General features: G+C 26.0%; 1 protein-coding gene and 1 long non-coding RNA gene across 7 annotated transcripts in view; one reads left to right on the top strand and one right to left on the bottom strand.

The window, feature by feature from the left end:
- Positions 1 to 1,086: 1,086 nt before the first annotated feature.
- Positions 1,087 to 21,037, bottom strand: part of LOC136079663 (von Willebrand factor D and EGF domain-containing protein-like) — a 174,926-nt gene continuing 154,975 nt past the window's right edge. For all 3 annotated transcript variants that reach the window (XM_065795830.1, XM_065795831.1, XM_065795829.1), the window contains 8 exons: positions 18,807 to 19,084; positions 14,265 to 14,505; positions 13,768 to 13,904; positions 12,893 to 13,156; positions 3,628 to 3,742; positions 2,080 to 2,449; positions 1,788 to 1,828; positions 1,087 to 1,714 (listed from right to left, as the gene is read on the bottom strand). In XM_065795830.1, coding sequence (XP_065651902.1) covers positions 1,413 to 1,714; positions 1,788 to 1,828; positions 2,080 to 2,449; positions 3,628 to 3,742; positions 12,893 to 13,156; positions 13,768 to 13,904; positions 14,265 to 14,505; positions 18,807 to 19,084 — 1,748 coding nt within the window. In that variant the 3' untranslated portion in view covers positions 1,087 to 1,412. The remainder of the gene's footprint in view (positions 1,715 to 1,787; positions 1,829 to 2,079; positions 2,450 to 3,627; positions 3,743 to 12,892; positions 13,157 to 13,767; positions 13,905 to 14,264; positions 14,506 to 18,806; positions 19,085 to 21,037) is intronic.
- Positions 6,604 to 21,037, top strand: part of LOC136079664 (uncharacterized) — a 54,677-nt gene continuing 40,243 nt past the window's right edge. The window contains exons 1-2 of one of the 4 annotated variants that reach the window (XR_010638120.1): positions 6,604 to 6,906; positions 7,489 to 7,533. This is a non-coding gene — a long non-coding RNA (uncharacterized LOC136079664). The remainder of the gene's footprint in view (positions 6,907 to 7,488; positions 7,534 to 21,037) is intronic. The other 3 variants (XR_010638119.1, XR_010638122.1, XR_010638121.1) reach the window with 3 other exon arrangements.

Here is a 21,037-nt window from a genome sequence, read left to right as displayed (position 1 = left end):
ATAATCTTAGTAATTAAATACTCTATTTCAACAGTTGAATCGTAAAATTTGCATAGTTTACGACGAATATTTATTAAATAAACTTGCATTTCTTTTGTACTTCTACTGTTCTATAGGCTTAGGTTACTGGACTGAACAAGCTCTTGAATCCATTCCTCAGGATTTCAATCAGTTTTGGCGAATGAGAGAAGTTGGAGAGCACAGCCCAAACTATATAGAGGCGCTGAAAAACGCGGTTGTTGCTTACAACTACAAGCACTTTTAAAGTAGCTTTCTATTTGCAGGAATGTAGTTTGTAAAAAGTAAAGTGTTAAATCTCCTATGAACAAACGTTTAGTATGACTTTGAAATGTAAAATATTAATCATAATGTAACCATAAAAATCAGAGTTTTTTTTTTTACTGTAATAAATAATTGTAGCAAACACTTCTCGACCCCTTATAGCCCTCCCCAGGGTATGGTTCCAAAAAACACTTTTCAACTTTTTGCTTGTTAAAAATTAAACTAGATCAAAGTTCATCGACAGATTTCAAATTACATCAAAAAAAAGTTTTTCGTTTAAAAATTGAGACCATTTAAGGTTATTTCAGGGGGTAATTTTAGGCTTTGCATTGTTATAAATCTTAAACGAAAAGAGATTTTTTGATGAAATTTGAAATCTGTCGATGAATTTTGATCTACTTTATGATAGAAAAAAAAAAAAAATTACGATTAAAGGAGACGTAGTTCTAGGAAGGGGGCAGTTAGGGATCGGGGCGGGGTTGGTATAGCTTCAATTACCTTAATTTTTTGCAAGTCATCCTCATTTGCTACCAGTATCAACATACTAAAAATCTGAGTATGCCCCATGCTTATTAGCTACCTATCTTGAACAACAAAATTCCTGGGCACTGCCCTAAAATGTGTGTTTTCTCCCCAGGCCCCCACTAAAAAAAGTTGTCGTTTACATTTTTTGAATGAGGAAATGTTTTCTAATGATAATCAAAAATAAAATCTCTGGGGATGTGTTGCAAGGTCTTAGAGTATGTTCCTATGCACCGTGGGATGTAATTGTCATAACACGAGACGCTTTTTAATAAATAAAGATTTAAAAATGTTGTGTTGTATTTAACAATACCTTCAATAAAACGACTAAATTTTATATCACATCATAAAAATTCAATACTTCTTTATAAGTACTTTGATAATCTAAATTTATGTTATTATTCTGCGGGATGTAAATTTCATAACAGGAGACGCTTTTTAATTAAAAAAAGATTTAAAAATGTTGTTGTATTTAACAATAGCTTCAATAAAACGACTAAATTTTATATCATATCATAAAAAACATGAAAATAAAAATCATAAAAATTTTTAAATTTTGTAAGTTTTAAAAACCACGTTTAAAAAAATAAAACATCAATCTATTAGGTTTATGATTGCCATGCCTGTTTTCTTTTTTCTATGGAGCTGACTTCACTTTTAACGAAGGCCTCGTTATCATAACTTTTATCGCAGCTTTTTATATTATTCATCAAAATTCCAGATTTACATTCGGAATCATCACTAAAAACATTTGTACCTGTTGATTGTTCAATTAAAATTTTGTTTTTTTTAAATAAAAATTTATAAGCCGATGCAAAACATATTGCTACGAATAAAATCGATAGAACTATGATAATAGCCAGTGTCGTATCAGAAAGACCTCCCAACTTTTTTTTATCTTCATTCTTAACTAAATAGAAAAATAAAATGAATGAGAACTTCATAAACACAAAAAAATCTAGAAAATTATAGAATTCACTCACTTTTTATTCTGCAAATTAAACCATCGATTGGTTTGGTACATCTAAAAAATAAAAATATGGTAAAATACAGTAAAAAATAAAAAAATAAAACAATTAAAAAGGTGCATCTAAATATTATTTTATAATTGTAATAACAATATTTTATTTACATATTTTTTGCAAACTTAACTTAACATGACACTACCAATACTATATTGGAAATTAGTTAATTAAATTACATTTCTTGTGTGAGAAGAGAGGGAAGAAACTGAATAAAGTCAAAAAATAAAAAAGATATGAATGCTTAACTTACAGTTCTCCTGTGCAACCGTTAGGGCATTGACAAATTGATGAATTAATGTTGCCAGGTTCTCCTTGCCAGATGCAAAATCCACCATTTTTACCTTCGCAGCCACATTGCTTCGTCTCGACTTCGAACTGGGAAAAAGCGGGCAAGCCGCATGGATCAGTGACTTTAACCGCAAAACAAAAATTTCCTATTCTATTAGGATTCCAAGTTAAAATTCCAGCAGTAGATATTTTCATTCCATGACTTTCACCTTCAAATTTAAATGTCAAGGGTTGATTTTCAGGATCATAAGCTGGTATCTCATACTTCCATTGCTGACCTTTAAACGCATATAGCATTGGTGTATTTTTCCTAAACCACGGAGCAACGTTATCTAAATAAAAAAACACCTTCATTTTTAGAATTAAAAAAATGCACAACTACAAAAAGAAACAAATAAAATTTGTGCTACAAATAATAGTATTTAAATAGAAACGTTAACAAATAAATAACCTCCTCTAACATAAATAAGAACATTTTCAAAAACTTATTTCCACAACAAAATATTTGGTTAGAATTTTTGAAAGTCTAGAATATTTTTCTAACAAATTCTTTAAACAAATTTAACAAATTTTTATAAAAATTTAAGTTTTTAAAGTTTGTATTGTACTATCTCCTGATTTAAAATTTTCTGACGAGCTAGAAAATTTCAATACAAATTTGTATAATTAAATTATTTTCATTGTCTTAAGAGATGCATTAAATTAGGGTGGCCATTAAAATAACTTTATTTTAAAATATCTGCTCTCACCCTCTAAATGTGTTCTATATAATATAATAATACTAGAATTAAAAAATTTGTGAAAAATTTTTTTTTTTAGGGGTAACTTAAGACCCTTAAACATCAGACAGGTGCCTATAATTAAAAAAAAAATAGTTCTTTAAAAGTATATCATGTTGGGTCTCAAAAGAGCGAAATTATGTAAAAATTTTAAAAATAATATTTTATAAAAAATTATTGTTTTAGGTTTCACTGCTTAGAAAACGACATTTTAAACTAAATATTAAAAATTTTTTCAAAAAATTTTTATTATAACTTTTTTTCTTAAGGTTTTTATAAAATGATGATTATTTTTAAAATTTTAATTTAATATCGCTTCTTTTTAGACAAAACATGATATATTTTTGAAGAACTATATTTTTTTGATAATTATAGGCACCCGTCTGATGTTTAAGGGTCTTGAGCTACCCCTAAAAATATTTTTTTCTTTTTAATTTTTTTATTCTAGAATCATTTCATTAAAATAAAACTAGTTTAGATTAAAATAAAACTAATTTAGAGGGTGAGAGCTGACATTAAAAAAAAAAGTTATTTTAATGGCCATCCTAATATAAATATTATTAACTCTTGTAAACTATTGTAAAACTCTAAAACATATTGTATGTAATTATATATTATATTCAATAATTATAACAATATAGTAATACAAACACTAACACCTAAAACTTATTTATTAACATTTATAAGATTCTTACAAGATTTTAGACAGAGATCAATATTTCTGCACTTACTTGTTCTTTCTGAAAACGATGTTCGACTTTTATCTGGATTACAAACTTCACACCATTGTTTTGGATTAGGATCGTTCGTTGCAAAACAATATTCATTAATTTTACAACTATTATCCTAAATAATGTTGTGATATAAACTAATGTCAAGATGCTTTTAATAATAAATTATATATTTTTTTGAAACAATGAAAAATTTTAAAAAATATTAAATTTGTTTATATATTAAAAAAAATTACTGTTTTCATCGTATCAAAAATTAGATTAAAATTAGACAAAAAACTGAACAAACATGCTTAACCAGATTTTAGATTAATGAAACAGCATAGATTTGTGTCAGCTTTTTAGATTAGTTGGAGACTTACCATTCAGGCAAACTTAGTGTGAAAATCATTAAACTACTCTTTAAAAAAATATTAGGATTATAGGTCCTGAACTTTTGAAAAAGCAATTAAATTTTTTAGGATTATAGGTGCTTCTCGGAATGATCATATTTTACAGAAAATATGAGTAGACAATAGTTGCTCCTTAGGCAGGTCTCAAAGACAGTCAGAGGTGCGCCAAAGTGTATATAGTCGTTGTTAAATTTAATAAGTTTATATATAAGCCGTTTATTTTGAAAATGGCATAAGTCACCTAATTTTTCTTTTAGCAAAAATAATAAGAAATAAAAAAAAATTATTTTGATTTAAGTGTTATGCTTCGTTATAAAGAAATGCAAATATATATATTTTTAAAATTGTTAAATTTCTTCTTAAATTGTTTCATCTTTTTTATTACTTTAGATTAAAATATGCTGACATGTAATGTCAGTCAATATATTTATATATAGAGCATTTTGCATAGTTTAATAGAACTGTTTTATAGATTATAAACAAGATAAGAATCAACATTGTGTTTTTGTTTGTATTGCTAAAATTACCATTACCTCTTTGTCATTAGAATTGTATGGTGTTAGTTTTTATTTGATTTAAATTAAATAATATTTGTTTGTTTTTTATCTCTTTGCAGGTATGATTTTAATAATATGTTTTTTACAACTTGAGATCAGTATATATTTTTATTTTATTTAATTTTGTCTATAGTTAATTAAATTAATTTTTTTTTTTTAAATAACAGTGATTAACAAAAATTAATAATTTTTTTCTTTTGTTCACTTTAGAGTAGTCATAAGTAGTTTTATAGTTCCTAAGATTTTTTTATGTTTATTTGTTTATAACATTAGTTTTACTACTGGTAATATGTTTAATGATAATAGGGAAATTGAAATGGATGATATTAAGCTCAAATAAGTTATTAGTGTAAATGCTAATGTGTAAAACTCAAAAAATATTGTTGTCAAAATGAAAGAGATAGAACTAAGTGAGATAATATTAACATGTTTTCAAAATGTAAGATATGCTGCTTAATGAGCAAAATTAATTTTAACTCTAATGTGGTTAATGTGGTAAGGTGAATTGGAAATAGTCATTGCAGAAATAAAAGAAATAGGCCAAGGTTAAATAAAATTATTTGTCATCAAAATGTAAGAAATGCTCCCCAGCAAGCAGAAAATAGTTTAAAACCGTAATGAGGATAATGTGGTTAGGCAAGTTAATATTAATCATCAAAATAAAAGAGATAAAGCTCAGCAAGATATAATTATTCATCTAGAAATTGAACAAAATGCTGCTAGAAAAAGAAAAATGCATCGTAGTATTAGCAACAGCAAAGAGTTATACTATTCCAGATTATAATTTTTTAGGAAAAATGAACCAAATCTGTCAACAATTTTCTGATGAAACACATTATTTATGCTGCATAGTAGAAAAGTAACTTAGCCTCCACTTTTGTCTCTTTGCAAGTGTTACAAGATTTATTTACAATGGAGTTACATAAATCAAAATTCTAATATAAATTTTTAAAAATATATTAGAAATTAAAATGCCTGTCATCCTTTTGCTTCATTTACACCTAATGTGGTGCAACCTATAAACCATGGGCCACCATGTTTTAGAATATGCAGTCAAGTTTTTCATTGTGTAGGTAATCTTAGGCCAGATCAAGATGTTCCTCCAACATATTGTTAACAGTATATTATGATATACTTTCGTCAGAAATAACTAAAACAAATTGAGAAGCGAGAAGTATGTCTTAACTGAACGTGTTAACAACTTTGGAAATGATCATAATGTTAGACCAGGGTGTGTTGTAGTTTGGCCATTAAGTTATGTAGGAACCCGTAGAGCTTTAAAAGCAAACTTTGAAGATGTAATGGCTATAATTAAAAAGTACGGTCAACCAGATCTTTTTCTTAATACCAGCAACCCAAAATTGCACGAAAATTTCTATCCAAGTTAAACTGCAAATATCCAGGTTAAACTGCAAATGATAGATCTGACCTTCTCAAGTATCTAAACTCAACGTTTCTCAAGTATTTAAACTCAAATTAAATAATCTCCTTAATGATATTTTCAAGTATGGTTTATTAGAGAAAGTTGTAACCCATGTCCATATTGTTGAATTTTAAAAGTGTGGTTTGCCCATGTTCGTATTTTACTTTATTTTGATATTTAAAAGATTTATATAATAAAAAAAGTATGGTAAACCAGATCTTTATATAAAATCAGAACTGGTAAACAAATTCTTGGATGAAAATCAGAGCCGAACCTTTACTTTAAAAGATATTAGAAAAGCTCAGTTTAAATAATATACATATTTTAGTTTTTTTACTATGAATAGAAAACTTTTAGAAAATAAATACAATTTTAGAGAAATGATTTTTATTTCAATTTAAAAAAGAAAATGTTATTAAGATAAGCAGTTTTAGATATCTAAACAACAATCATATAGAAACATAAAAGGCAATACTTAAATACATATAAGATAACAATGCTTAAATAGGTTACTTTTAAGTATAACAATAGAAAAACATAAAATAAAATTCTAAAAATAACATTATGATAATAAAAGTATAAATTCAGGTGGTAAGTTAAAGATTATTAACATCAATAAACAAATTTTCCTGTAAACAAAGTCAATACAACAATTTCTCAAAAAATATCTAAGTAATGAATAACGTTGAGTTTATTTATCATTTAATTATTATCATAACGCAGGATAAAAATATTAAAATGCCTTCGGTTGGAAAATCAGTAAATTAATAAAAAAAGGCTCATGCCCATTAATCTGTACACCAATAATATTCATATTCTGTTTTTTCTATGTTTTAAAAGTGGTGTTACTTAGCAGTGTAGAGCGTGATTGTTATCTTTGCCAGTCAAGCGATGTTACTAAGCTATGGTATTTTTTATATTTTAATTAAAATACAACTTTACTTAAATCTACTTTTTGTTATACTGTTTTTTTTGTTACTCATTACTTTCAGATATTCATTTAAACTTATCAGTCGTGATTTTAATTCATGATATCACGACTGATAAGTTTATGACTATTATAACTTTTTATGACTATTTTTTATAAGATTTTCTATAAGATTATCAGATTTGTTATAAGATTTTTTATATTTGTTATAAGATTTGTTATAAGATTTATATTTGTTATAAGATTTTTTATAAGATTATCAGATTTGTTATATATATATATATATATATATATATATATATATATATATATATATATATATATATATATATATATATATATATATATATATATATATATTAGTTCTAATATTTGTCTAAATTAAATTTTATTAAATTTTCATATGACTGATTGTAAAATTAAAAGATTTTATATTTTTTCATAAATTCAAACATAACTAAATACTTTTTTTTTTAGTGATCATTGTTTTGTTAATTTGCATACTGTTCAAAAATGTTTTAATTTATTAAATTTATATGATGTGAAATTTATTTTGTGTAGTCATTAGTCAACGTTATGAAGAAACTGGAATTTTAAACAATTAAGGTAAAAATAACTTTGTTTATAGGTAACATTGAAGGTTTATTGACACAGGGGAGCATTATTGGAACACTCTGTTATTACTTAGCTCTTTTGCATTTCTTAATACCATGATTGATTATGACCATAATAAAAAATATTTTACAAAATCGCTTACTAATTTATAATTTATGAAACCCAATTCTTACTAATTTTTCGAATAGAATTTAAATTTTTTTGAAAATATCAATAACTAATAATTGCAGTATATAAAAGTCAATTAAAAATATGTGAAATATGAAAAAGGTATTGGCAGGCTGTACTTGGCTTTCTTTCTCTGGTGCCTGCAGTTATAACTGATTTCAAAAAGAACCTAATAACTTGAGATATGTGGTTTTTTAATGTCGTTAACTAAAAGCCGAGACATAAATAAAAGCAAGCAGAACTAAAAAGATAGAAAATGTAGAAATGTAGAAAAATTTTCATTTCATTAATTTTTTCAAATATATTTATTAAATTGTTATTAATGATTTCTTAACTAAAAACCCCTATTACGAGTTGCATACTGCTAGTTTATAATAATAAGTTGGTGATTCAAAAGAACAGTGTCACTCATACAGAAATCTGATCAAATGAGTGACACCAATCTAATATTTAAAATATAATATCAGTGATTATAAGCACAAAGACATTCATTAAAAAACATAGAACATAAGCATATAGATTAAAGCATTAGAACATACATTAAAAATAAACATGCAGAAATCATAATTTACAGGTTTAAATAATAAAAAAAGGAAAAAATTAACAAACAAATATGTACTGGTAATATTTGTAATAATATAGTCTTAATTTCTTTATTGCTATTTAACAATAAGAAAATTAAGAGATATATTTTAGTAACAAGAGATAATGTCTAAAAGTTAGAATAAAGTATTTTTCAGAATTTTATTAATTTGATTTGTTTAAGATGAAGAAAAGGAATTTTAAGTTTTTAAAACTCATTCAAAACACATACACAGGATTTGTTCTTGAACTCATCCTGTTTCATTCATAGACACACTGATAGACAACTTAATGCTTGCAATACTTCTGAGTTTTATAAGATAGTACATTTAATTTTCCATTACTTATATTTATAGTAGAGCATGAATGTATTAATATACTTTTTGTGAAAATTTTTTTAATGGAAGTGGTAGATTTTTATGAAAGAGTCAAAAAAAAAAAGAAGAAAAGCAAACTTTACTAACACTGGAATAGTTGAAATGTTAAGTTTTTTGAAGGACACTGATGTCTCTGATTTAAATGACTGGAAGTTTATTATTCTTATGGATTGACACTGAGACAATAGCAATTTGTTAACACAATAGTTTTGAACTTGATCTCAAGCTTGACAACAAAAACTAGAATGAGATAAGAATAAAGCTCAGTAAATATTCTTTAGTGTAATTTTATCAACATAATGAAGAATTATTGAAATCATACCATTAGCTTGAGTTATGAAAGTTCCAAGAAAAATGGCAGTCAATCAACATTCCAAAATATTTAATAACTCTCAAAAAATATAGACGTTTATTATTAACTTTGATGTTAATTTTAACATTTTTGTAGAAACAGTTTTTTCTCTGAGATAAAAAAAAAATTATTCAGTTTTGAAACAGATGAACTAGCAAGATGTAAACAGAGTTGCTTAGGTTGTTAACATAAATTAAAAACAAAAGATGACACAGAATAAAGCATTAAGGAACACTACATAAAACAGATTTACTACTAGAATTAGAACCAATAATAATTACAAATTGTTTTCGATCTGAAGATAAGATCAAAATCAGTTATTAACAACAACGGGAATTCCATAAAGTCCTAATTTAGAAATCAAAATGTTTTAACATTTTGAAACATGTTTTAACTTCAACAAAACATGTTTTAACTTCAATGAAATCAAAAACATTTTGTAAGTCAATAAAAACACCGCAAACAAAACGACCAGAACAAAAACCTTTTCTGATTTTTTTTTTCTTATAATTAATAATATCTGGTAAGTAGAATATTTTTATCAAAAATCAAATTGACAATCATTTAAACAATTAAAGGAGTTTAGAAAAGAGTACACTCTAGAATGCATAAGTTTTTTTAATATAAAAATGAAATAGGTCTCCAGTTAATGCACTAAAGTTTAGAATCATTTTTAAATATTGGAATAACAAAAGATAATTTTGTAATACCAGGAATGATGTTTTATTTATAAATGAGGTTTAGTTTAAGAAGAATATTTGAAAATTAATTGTTAGATTATATAAGAATGTTTGTGGAAATGCTGTTGAGACCTTATAATCTTCTTGGATTCAAATTAGATATGAGATAAAACTTCAGGAACATTTGTTGGAGATATTAGTAGACTATGTAAATTTTGTTACTTAAGATAGTGGACATAAAACGAATGAATATTCGGTTTGAGTTTATGAGCAACATTTCAAAGAATGCTTTTATACTGTTACTTCAAGATAGAAAACATAAGACATAATAGTTCAATCACCACCATGCCCTGGTAGTACTATGCTCAACTTGTTTCTCTCCTCGCCTTGTTTGGAGTCATAGAGTTGAGAGAGGGTTGTAGCCACAACTAAAGTAGTCTCCTCAACTGTAGTCGCCTTCATGGTCTCGGGGAGGTAAATTCAAATAATAATAATAATAATAATAATAAAAAAAGACGAATGAATATTGGATTTGAGTTTATGAGCAAAATTTGTAAAAAAGTGTTCAATGTTCCAGAGATTAGAGTCAGGTCATTTATATAATTTTTATTTTCTTGTAAACAGTTAGGAGATTAGTAGAGTTTATTAAAGTTTTTGATACTTATTAGATTGTTGATGCCTTTCCAAAGTTTGAAAAGATTTTTTACATTTTGTAAAAAAAAAAATTTTAATGGCTTTTTTTACTAAGTTTAATTTATATTTTTTAAAAATACTTTCAAACTTGTTTATATTCATATAAACATCTTTAGATTAAAATTTTTTTTTAATGTATAAGATTGCGCACTTGACAAGTTTTAATAATTTAGTTTGTAATCCATGAATTAAAGGAATTCTTGTCCATGAATCCATGAATTAAAGGAATTCTACTAGTTTTTTTCAAGCGAGGCTTAGCAATCTAAAATCAATGTTGTTTCAGTAATAAACATTTGGAAACATAAGTTAATATCATAGGACTTTATAACATCATCCCAATCTGTTTTTGATAAGTCAGATTTCACACTTTCTTTGTTGAAGTTTTGAAAACTCCTGCTAAATAAATTGTGTTTGTGTAGTATAAATAATTTATTGCAATATGGATAAATACAAAATTAAAGAAAATGATCAGAAGTTACTAAATTTCCTGAAAAAAATGTCCTTTATTAGTTATTAAATTAGAGAAATCAATGATTGCATCAATTGTAGCTGAGTGATCAGTAATTCTAGAAAACTTCCATTAATGGTGATCAGGAATTTCTTAGGGTAATTTTAAATGTGCCATTTTTTTTTTTTAAATTAAAAAAACAACAGCTGCATTTTATAAAAAGTTATTTTAGCTTTTTTATATTTTATTTCAAAACCTAGTGAAACAATTAAAAAAAGGAGAAAATATGGAGATATTAAGTCCTCAAACTTCAAGGAAGGATTTGTTATAGCAGTGGTACCAGATATACCAGAGACAAATCATCATGTTAAATTGGTGCTTAATAAGCTCTATTTGGATATAATAAGCTTTACTTGTGTAGCAGATATCAAACTCTGTTGTATGTCTCAAAGATCCATGGCAACTCATCCTTGCTATAATTTATAAATAGAATAGAACCAAGGTTTTCAAAAACAATTGCACTGAACTACGAACACTTGGGTCAATAAGGGTAAGTCATAAAATGTATAAATCAAGTGGATCAAAGAAAATTAGAGATTTTTAAAACTGCATTGATGAAGTCCTTTTAATTGGAAGTAATAATGACTTAGTTGTAATCCATTTTTCTCCTCCAAAACTTTATTTGATTGATAGCAAACCATAACTTAACCATTTGTTGAGGCATTCAGGCTTCAATTTTTTTAATGTTTTTTTTAGGTGCCCCAAGAAGACCTAATGGTCTTGTTAAAGAGCACCACAGAGTAACATTAAACTAGGAAGTTTACACCTCCTTCCTTATCAATAGCGCTAATTATACCCAGAGCGTGCTTCGAACCTGGGAACTCTAGCTTCTAAAGCAGACACTCTAACCACTGCGCCATGTCTAAATAACCTTGTTTACTCTTGTTTCAATGTAAATCTTGAGCCAACATTTGAATAAGACATTTGAAAAATGAAGATTTAGAATTTAAGAATCATTATTCAACCTAGAAGATTATAAAATGACAGTTACAATGAATTTACACATCATATTCCAACATGTAGGTTCTTTCTGCAAAGATCAAGATATTGGATTGAGTTTCTTTAGCGAACAAGCAGGAGAAGTTGTTCACTACTAAAGCAAATATACTCTATTTAACATAAATACTAAAACATATATACTAAAACATATAGACACTGCATACTAAAGCATGCAGAAAAAAGTCGTAGATAGTTTCAATGGAAAACATTCACTTATTATTTAATAAACAATTGTATTTTCTAAAAATTTATTTTTTCTTTTTAATTTGGCTTTGATTTCTTTTTATTGCAGGAAAAAAAAACTCGAACATTAATGCTTATCGGACTGTCTTTGAGACTGGCCTGAGGAGGATAACTAATGGCTGGTCATATTTTCTGAATAAATGTACAACAGTTAATGTAGACAGTTGATTTTATCCCTCAGGTGTATTTCAAGAACAGCCAGAGGTGTCCAGGAAGTCGAGGACCTTATTTGACCCCTGTATAAATCCAAATATTTTTTTAACAGAACAACTCTTTAAAAAATATGATATTTCACATTAATAATTTTTTACATTAACTTTCCTGAATGGCATGGTTTTAACAATACTAAAAAGCTATGACACAAACTATGTGATTTAATCAAACTAAAATCTGGTTCAGCATGGTTGTGCTCAATTACACAAAACATTAACTTTTGTTGTTGATCAATTTTTTGTTGTTGATCAGACTTCTAAAACATTTTTAATTTTTCAAATTTTTACATCGTAATACTTTAATTATGAAATTCAAAGAAAACTCAAGTCAACAAAATCAAGTGTAAGAGTGGTTGGAAAACAAGGGGAAGAAGGGGGTTACCTTAAGCTTCCAGGTGTTTTCACCCCATTAATTGAAGCAAAATAATGATAATTATAAAATAATAATAATAACCTTTAAAAACAAAAAATTGTTTTAGCAAATCAATTCACTTATTTAGTAATAGCTAGGAATGTTTTTACATGACTAGTATTACCTTCCATTTACATGTTGTATCTGTGATGTTGCATTCCATGCACTTAGAGTCATATACAAGAAACAAAGATTCCTTATCACTGAAATTCAAATTGTTATTTGACACACTGATTAAATAACCTCCTACAGGTTTTCCAGGTTGAATGGAAGAATATTTAACATTAACTGGAGCTTTAGGTAGCAAACAACTTATTTCAGCAAAACTTAAAAGCTGTCCTTGAATATCCAGTGGTTTTCCTATTTTTTCAAATGGTTGCTCTGAAATCTAAAAGCAGAATTTTTTTTTTAAACATAAAAAATTTGTTTTTAAATATAAAAGTTTTTTTTTTTTCAAAATTGAGTTTTTGAAAAGTTGAAATTTATAAATCAATACTTTATAAAAATTTCTTTTAAATACTTTAAATTTTTATAAAATACAATGCAAAACAATGACTAGGTGGTATGCCAAAAACTTTTCATAATAATGTTTATAGTCAGAGTTTCGTAATAATGCTTAGAACAGTGAAACAAAAGAATGGCATTGAGAACTGTAATAAAAATAAAACATTAGTAAAGTGAAAAAATTTCATAACAGTTAAAAATTTGAAAGAAAATTATAAATATATGAAAATGAGAGAAATATGACAAAGTATTTTAGACATACTATAAATTTTTAGACATACTATAAAAAAATTAAAGTTTAAGGAGAGAAGGGGAAAAACAAATAAAATTTAAGAATGATATAAAAACATGAAATTTTGAGATGTGGCATAAACTTTTGACATTGAAAACAAATCTTTACGCTATTACATTGGGAAGTGGCATCAAAATGTGACAATATGAGAATTGGCATAATAATCAAAAATATGCAAACATTAAAATAAAATAAAATTTTACGTTCACTTCTGTCATCCTACAAGATAAAGAACTAGAATCAATAAAGTCTTTTCCAATGACACGCGTACGAATGCAATCTTTATCCCGGATGTCACATAATCCAGAGTTTGGTATGCCATATAATACAGGAGATTGTCCTAACATTTTATATGCATATACAATGTATACATATATAAATACATATACACGCACACATATACTTATATATAAGCATATGTAAACTTACATAAAAATATACACTTGTATGCATTAGAATGTATGTATGTATATATATATATATATATATATATATATATATATATATATATATATATATATATATATACATATATATATATATATATATATATATATATATATATATATATATATTTATATATATATATTTGTATACATATACAATCTCATACCCTCAGTCAATGTATGGAACAAAATTTTTGAAAAACTTTTGTATAAATAAAATCTTAGATATAAAATTGTAATAAAACATAGAAAACCTTCTTTCATTGAGCAGTCAGCCGTTATAAAACCAGCATTGCATATGCATGTGCCATTTTTACATTTTCCATTTGCATTACATTCATTTGGGCATATACTTTCTGCAATTATTGATGGCGGTGAAGAGATGTTGCCATCAGCACTCCTCCAAAAAGACATATTTCTTAAAGTGAGTTCTTCACATGCACTAATTAAATTATTTATAGCAGATTCAACACCCATACTTTCACTATCTGTTACCTTGAAAAATAATAATACAAGATTAAACACCCATCATTTCGATATCTCTAACCTTAAAAAATTACAAATAGTAGATTCATATCTTTTTATTCACTAATTTAACAATTGAAATAAAAACTTAAAGTGAAATAAATTTTTAACACTTGGTCAAACTAAAATAGTCCAACCAGATGCAAGCAAACAAGACAAACAAGCAAACAAAGGAAAAAGAGTTAAACATTTTTTATAAATAAATGAGCAGAAAAAATGTCTCTAAAAAGAGTCATATCTATAACTATCATCATCACTATATACATCATCACTAATACATTATATATTTTATCACTAATATCTGAATCGTATGAATTAATACTATATGAAAAACATGAAACAATATCTGAATCAAATGAGTCATTAATCCATAATTCAAATGAAACACCAATATCTGAATCACCAGAACCATCATTATCTCATGTGATTCATATGACTTATCAATAAGTAAATCACAAGAATCACCAATATCATTTGATATGGTGATTCAATAGATTAGCACAAGTACACCAAAGGTCAAAAAACAAATTTTATTAAGTTGTCAATTATTAGAAAATTAGTTTAAATTCAATTGTCAGAATATTAGATTATATAACTAAAGTAATCTAATTTAGAAAACACAAAAATAAAAAATAAAGAGCAGATTGTGGATTTGAAATACAGGAGAACACTTATACTGATTTTATAAACAGGTCAACACTACCAGGATAACACTACCAAGATAAGTTTTACAATGTCAAAAAATGTCAAATCAAAAATAGTTAAATTATTTTTGAAAAATATATTGCTAATTGTACTGACCTATTTATAGCAGTAAATGAAGTATGTTCAGTCAGGTTATCAGGTTATTATAAGATCTTTTTAATTTTATTATACATGCTAGTAGTAACAAAGGACAAAAATCTTTAAATATTGTCTTGAACGTGTTTAACCCTTTAGCACTTAATTACTAACAAAGGTTTTTAAAGTATAGCAGGGTCAACAAGGAATAGTTTGAAATCATAAAACACTTTTTCTCTAAATCAATTAATTGAAGTTTACGTTGTGTAATTATCAACATCATTGCCTAAATATGACTTTTATGAACACCATGTAAATAAAATATTTGACTTCAAACTTACTGAAAAAAAATTTAAAGAACTTTCTTAAAAAAAAATCAAATGTTTTAAGCATGACTTTAATGGTGGTTGTTTTGATGGATCCAACTCTGCCAAAGTTTTAAGATCTTTGAACAAAATGATGCTTCATTTTCCAATTGAGTAACTTGATTGAATTGAAACCTTCAAGAAGTTTTAACACAATACAAGATCGTTTTATTTTTTTTAAGTTTTTATCATTTTTTATAACAGATTTCTTTAATTCAATTTGTACAGATAGGGGGAAATTGACGAGACCCATAAAAAAAAAACATAAAAAACACTAATATATTAATACTATTATTTTCAGTATGTTACCCTTACCCTTACCTTTGATTACCCTTAGTTTGAGTTCATTATTAAATAAATTTAAAAAAATGTTGTTTTGGAATAAAATTTTCTAAAAATAGATAACAGATAAGCTTGTAGAGTCCATGCTTTTTTTTTTTATGTATTTATTTGTCTATGATATATTTGCAAAATAGTATGGATGGAGGTTTTACATAATTAGATTACATCTCAATGAGTATTCTGAAAAGTAGGTCAAGCTTGGAGTTGCATCATAAAAAACATCCAGGGAGGAATTTAAAAACTGACACAAGATTCTAAAAAAGTATTTTATGTCTGAACTAGAGCTTGTTGAACACAGTTCAAAGATGGTAAAAAGGTTTTCAAAAACATAAGATTTATATGTATTCTTGCATTTCAAATAAGTTTCTGCCAACCATTAGGATTTGGTTTTGTACTAATTTAAGTAAAAAGGAGGATGATTTTAGAAGTTATTAAAATAGCAAAAAATTGTGGTGATTTAAGCTCAGGAATAAATCTCAAAAAAAAAAAACACACTGACAATACCCTGGCGAAAATTAGTTTCTGAAAAAAAAAAACTTTATCTCTTTATATATCATTGCTGAACTTAGTAGTGTTGTGCCCATTTGAGCGTGATTGACGAGGAACCTTTGGCATCCATTGCAACCAAGATAATGGCAAAAAAGAGTTGTAGTATTTTTGTTATAAGCAAACATGAACGAAAGTGTATGCAAATATCTAACTTACATAAACTTCAAATTATGCAATGTTAAAACATTCTAAAACATATATCAAGTTATACATATGCTAAACATACTAAAACATCCTTGCTCTATAACTGTTATTTTTTTCTAGTAACTCCCAACTTAATGGTAGTTGCTTGCAGCCTTGTTGGGAGTAAATCAGAACAAAAAGAAAAAAAAGAAAAAGTTATAAAGTTTTAATTTCACTTGAAAATTGCTTGGCGGTAACATCTCTTTAATTTTGATCTATATCTTGGTGGCAACATCTCCTTAATTTTGATCTATAGCCTTTTACTCTGTTTTATAAAGTCTTTTATTTATTATGTTATTTTAAAATTTTCAATAGTCGACATGCCAGGCATGACCGAGCAGTTAGCTTGCAGGGCTTATGAATAAAAAAGCCGTGGTTGGAATCCTACCACAAACATTTTTTAAAATTCTTTTCATTTTTTTTAAATACAAAATAAATCACTTAGGAAGTTTTATAGATATTACATACATAACATATGTAGATATATATGATATTATACACTATAACAAACAAGAGGATTTTTAAAAAACTAAACATTATAAAAACATCAAAACACTGGGAGAAATTTGTTCTGTTTATGTCATGATTGAGATACTTATGTAATTAATGTGCTCAGGTAATTACTCTTAATAAGCTGCAGATGGTCTGAAAAAAATTTATAGTCTGAGAGTTAGTAAAGAGAAAAAAAAGAAAGACAGTCCTGCTACTCCAGAAGGTGCTTCTGTCAAAGCAAAGGCAAAAACAAAAACAAAAAAAAACAAAAGCCCATAGCTAGTAAAAACTTTTATTTTAAATTTAATTTTAACAATTACAAGTCTTTTTTGCTATATTTATCTTTTTGCTAAAAATACATTTGACCAGATTGAAAAAATTGAAAATATATTGAGTTAAGGGGTGGATTTAAACCCTTACAAAACGGAACCAATGACAGCCCATTAAACCACTGATCTATTGAATTTAATTTTCATGTAAATTGAAAAACAAATCATTTTATTAACTCTTTTACGGACTGCAATTAATCAACACCTTTCAAGTGGGCCAGCTATATAAGTGCAGCTTTATTGAATAGGAAAAAAATTGTGTTTACATGTAAACACATATGTTATATGAAAATGTAAAATATCCATTTATATAACAGGGTCAACAACACCATAGGGAGAAAGGGGAAGGCCACTTTTTTTCTAAAGTACCTTTTTTTTTTTAAATTCTAGATATAGAGGACATTTTTTAGAAATTGACGATTGTGCCTCTCCTTTTCAAAACCTGTGTTGACGGCCATGTATAACGTTTAATACAGGAAAGTTTCCTTATATGGATGTGTAATATAAGAAAACTTTTCTAATAGTTTTTTTGCCCAAGCTGTTTTGTTTTGAATTTATGTGATTATATTTAAAAAATTGTCAAGATTGAAAAAATACAAAACATATTGTCTCATCAAAGTGGAAAATTAGATTTGATGACAGCACAATAACCACTGACCTAACAATGATACGCGTTTAGGAGAAAAACAAATCTAATTATAAATCTCTTATAAGCTCTATGTATGCGGAAAAGTTGTGCATGTTAATTAATGTTGCTCTTAAAACAACTTTTTAGAATGAATTATTTTACTCAAAAATAATAATTATAATAAATAAATAAGAAATATGTATAGAAATGATCAGTGTGAATAGATAAGTATAGAAATTGTAGGTTTGGTAAAAACCCATATTTTATGGGTCTGGAAAGCTAGGATATATATTTATATATATAAGGAAAAAGTAAAGAAAAGATCGGTATGCAATAAACTTACAAAGACCTGTATTTTTATGAGTCCAGTCAGCTAGTCTCAAACAAGATCATATTAATTCATGATTAAATTTCACTTTTTATTAAGATATATTTCGCCCCTCAATAGTAATCCTATTCAAAAATAAAACTTATTTTTAGAGATTTTTATAAATTAGTTTTATAAAACAATTAAATAATTAAAAAATGTTAAACTGTGTTAACTTAAAATGCTTCGGTAGTTATGATGCACATAACATTATAAGCAATACCAAAAAAGCTTACTTGAATATCAATCACACATTGTTGTTCATAACTATCTGTTAAAAAAGAAGGTCCAATGACATCAAGACAAGCTTTGCCAGCCGTTGAATTCCTAATTCTGTTTTTGCAAACTTCTTTTGCTTGATTTTCTGTTATACCGGATGCAGTTGGAAAACTTGTAAAATTACCAGAAACTTGAACAGGGTTGTAATCATAAACTCCTGTACTGCCATCATCAGGAAGTACAATTATGTTGTCATCCATAGATCTGCGTTTACGGCGTCCACAATGTTTACCACCTAAAATATAATGTAAATATAGCAGCAATATCATAAAGTACTTTGCATTTCAATGTAAACGTAAAAATTATATCAAAATAAATTTTAGATATATCAAATATATCTGGCTATTCTGTAAACAAAAATACGTACAAAAAAGATTGCATTGTTCTTAAGAAAAATAATCCTGCTAACTGTCCTGAGGTAAAGCCAATCAAAGACATTTGGGGTTACTTGAAAAGTTTAGTCTACTAGGGAATGTGGCAAGTCAAAAATGCTCAAAAATTAATTAGAAGAATCAAGTATTGTTTAAAAAAAAATTACTCCAGAAGTAGTACTGCAGTTTGCAAGCTCGACTAAAAGAAGATTGAATGCAGATTGTCTTGAAGAATTGTCAGAGAAGAATTGATTAACAATATTAAATGTACCTTAGTATAGCAAAATAATGTTAGTTAGACTTATTTTAAAATAACATCCTTATACTTTTTTTAAATGTTTTTTTTGTTTATGGAAATGAGAATTCCTAATGTAAACAAACTTAGCGTATTTTATATTTCATTGTAATATCTTTTATAATATCTTTTTTTATCTTTCTATCTTTTTCTATTTAATATCTTTTGTAATATCTTTTATATTTTATTTTTATGTGGAAAAATAATTAATGCCTATTAGTTTTTTAAGATTTATTTATAGTGAAACTTAAAAACAAATACATATTAGGAAATAATTATGTAAATGAACCGTTTTTTAAAACAAGTTTGTAATCAATTTTGTATTTCATATTTTCCACACATTCTCTGGAAAAGGATAGTTTTATTTAACTTTGATTTATCTACTACTTTTACAGTCTTCAAGAACAAATTAAAAAACTTAATGCTCTAAATTAAAAATACTTTTTAAAACTTTTGATTATGACTAAATGTTACTCAATATATTATAAAATTTCATACAAAATCTATATAAATCTATATATACAAAATTTATATATACAAAATCATATATATAATAATAAATCTATATAATTGCTAGATTCAATGTTTAATGTTCAACGTTGCTTCACTTTCATTTTTAAAATAGTTTTAATTAGCTACAAGGCTTTTCTGAACTTGATGGAGTGTGCTCTGAACATGCTTGAAATGGTCAACCAAGCAAGACCTGACAAATTTCTTTTAGCTTTCAAAGAGAATCATTCTTTGTTTAATTATACATTTAATTATTAGTTGTATTTTACATGTTTACCTAAGTTGAATTTTAGACTTAACACAGACTAGACAACAAACACACGTTTAGTTAACTAAACGTATGCTTATTGTTATTTTTTTTCTAATTTACTCAGACTTATTTACTTAGAGAAAAATTAGAAGAAAAATAAATGGCTAAGCTTTTTTAATCTTTTTCAAAACATTTTTAATTTTGCTTAACATCAAAGCAATTTTTATTGTAAGCAAAAAATTCAAACTATGTAAAAAAAATTTGAACGATTTAAAAGATAAAGAAGACTACTTAATAGTCTACTTAAGTAAAAATTAAATTTAAGTAGATTTAGGTTAAATTTAAGTAGATTTAGGTTAAATTTAAGTAGATTTAGGTTAAATTTAAGTAGATTTAGGTTAAATTTAAGTAGATTTAGGTTAAATTTAAGTAGATTTAGGTTAAATTTAAGTAGATTTAGGTTAAATTTAAGTAGATTTAGGTTAAATTTAAGTAGATTTAGGTTAAATTTAAGTAGATTTAGGTTAAATTTAAGTAGATTTAGGTTAAATTTTAGTAGATTTAGGTTAAATTTAAGTAGATTTAGGTTAAATTTAAGTAGATTTAGGTTAAATTTAAGTAGATTTAGGTTAAATTTAAGTAGATTTAGGTTAAATTTAAGTAGATTTAGGTTAAATTTAAGTAGATTTAGGTTAAATTTAAGTAGATTTAGGTTAAATTTTAAATATATAATCAAGTATAATAGACATGAATAAAGATTGA

This window comes from Hydra vulgaris, chromosome 04 (assembly GCF_038396675.1).
Source record: "Hydra vulgaris chromosome 04, alternate assembly HydraT2T_AEP".
In the NCBI taxonomy this organism is placed as follows: domain Eukaryota; kingdom Metazoa; phylum Cnidaria; class Hydrozoa; order Anthoathecata; family Hydridae; genus Hydra; species Hydra vulgaris.
This window is presented reverse-complemented; position numbering and strand designations above follow the sequence as displayed.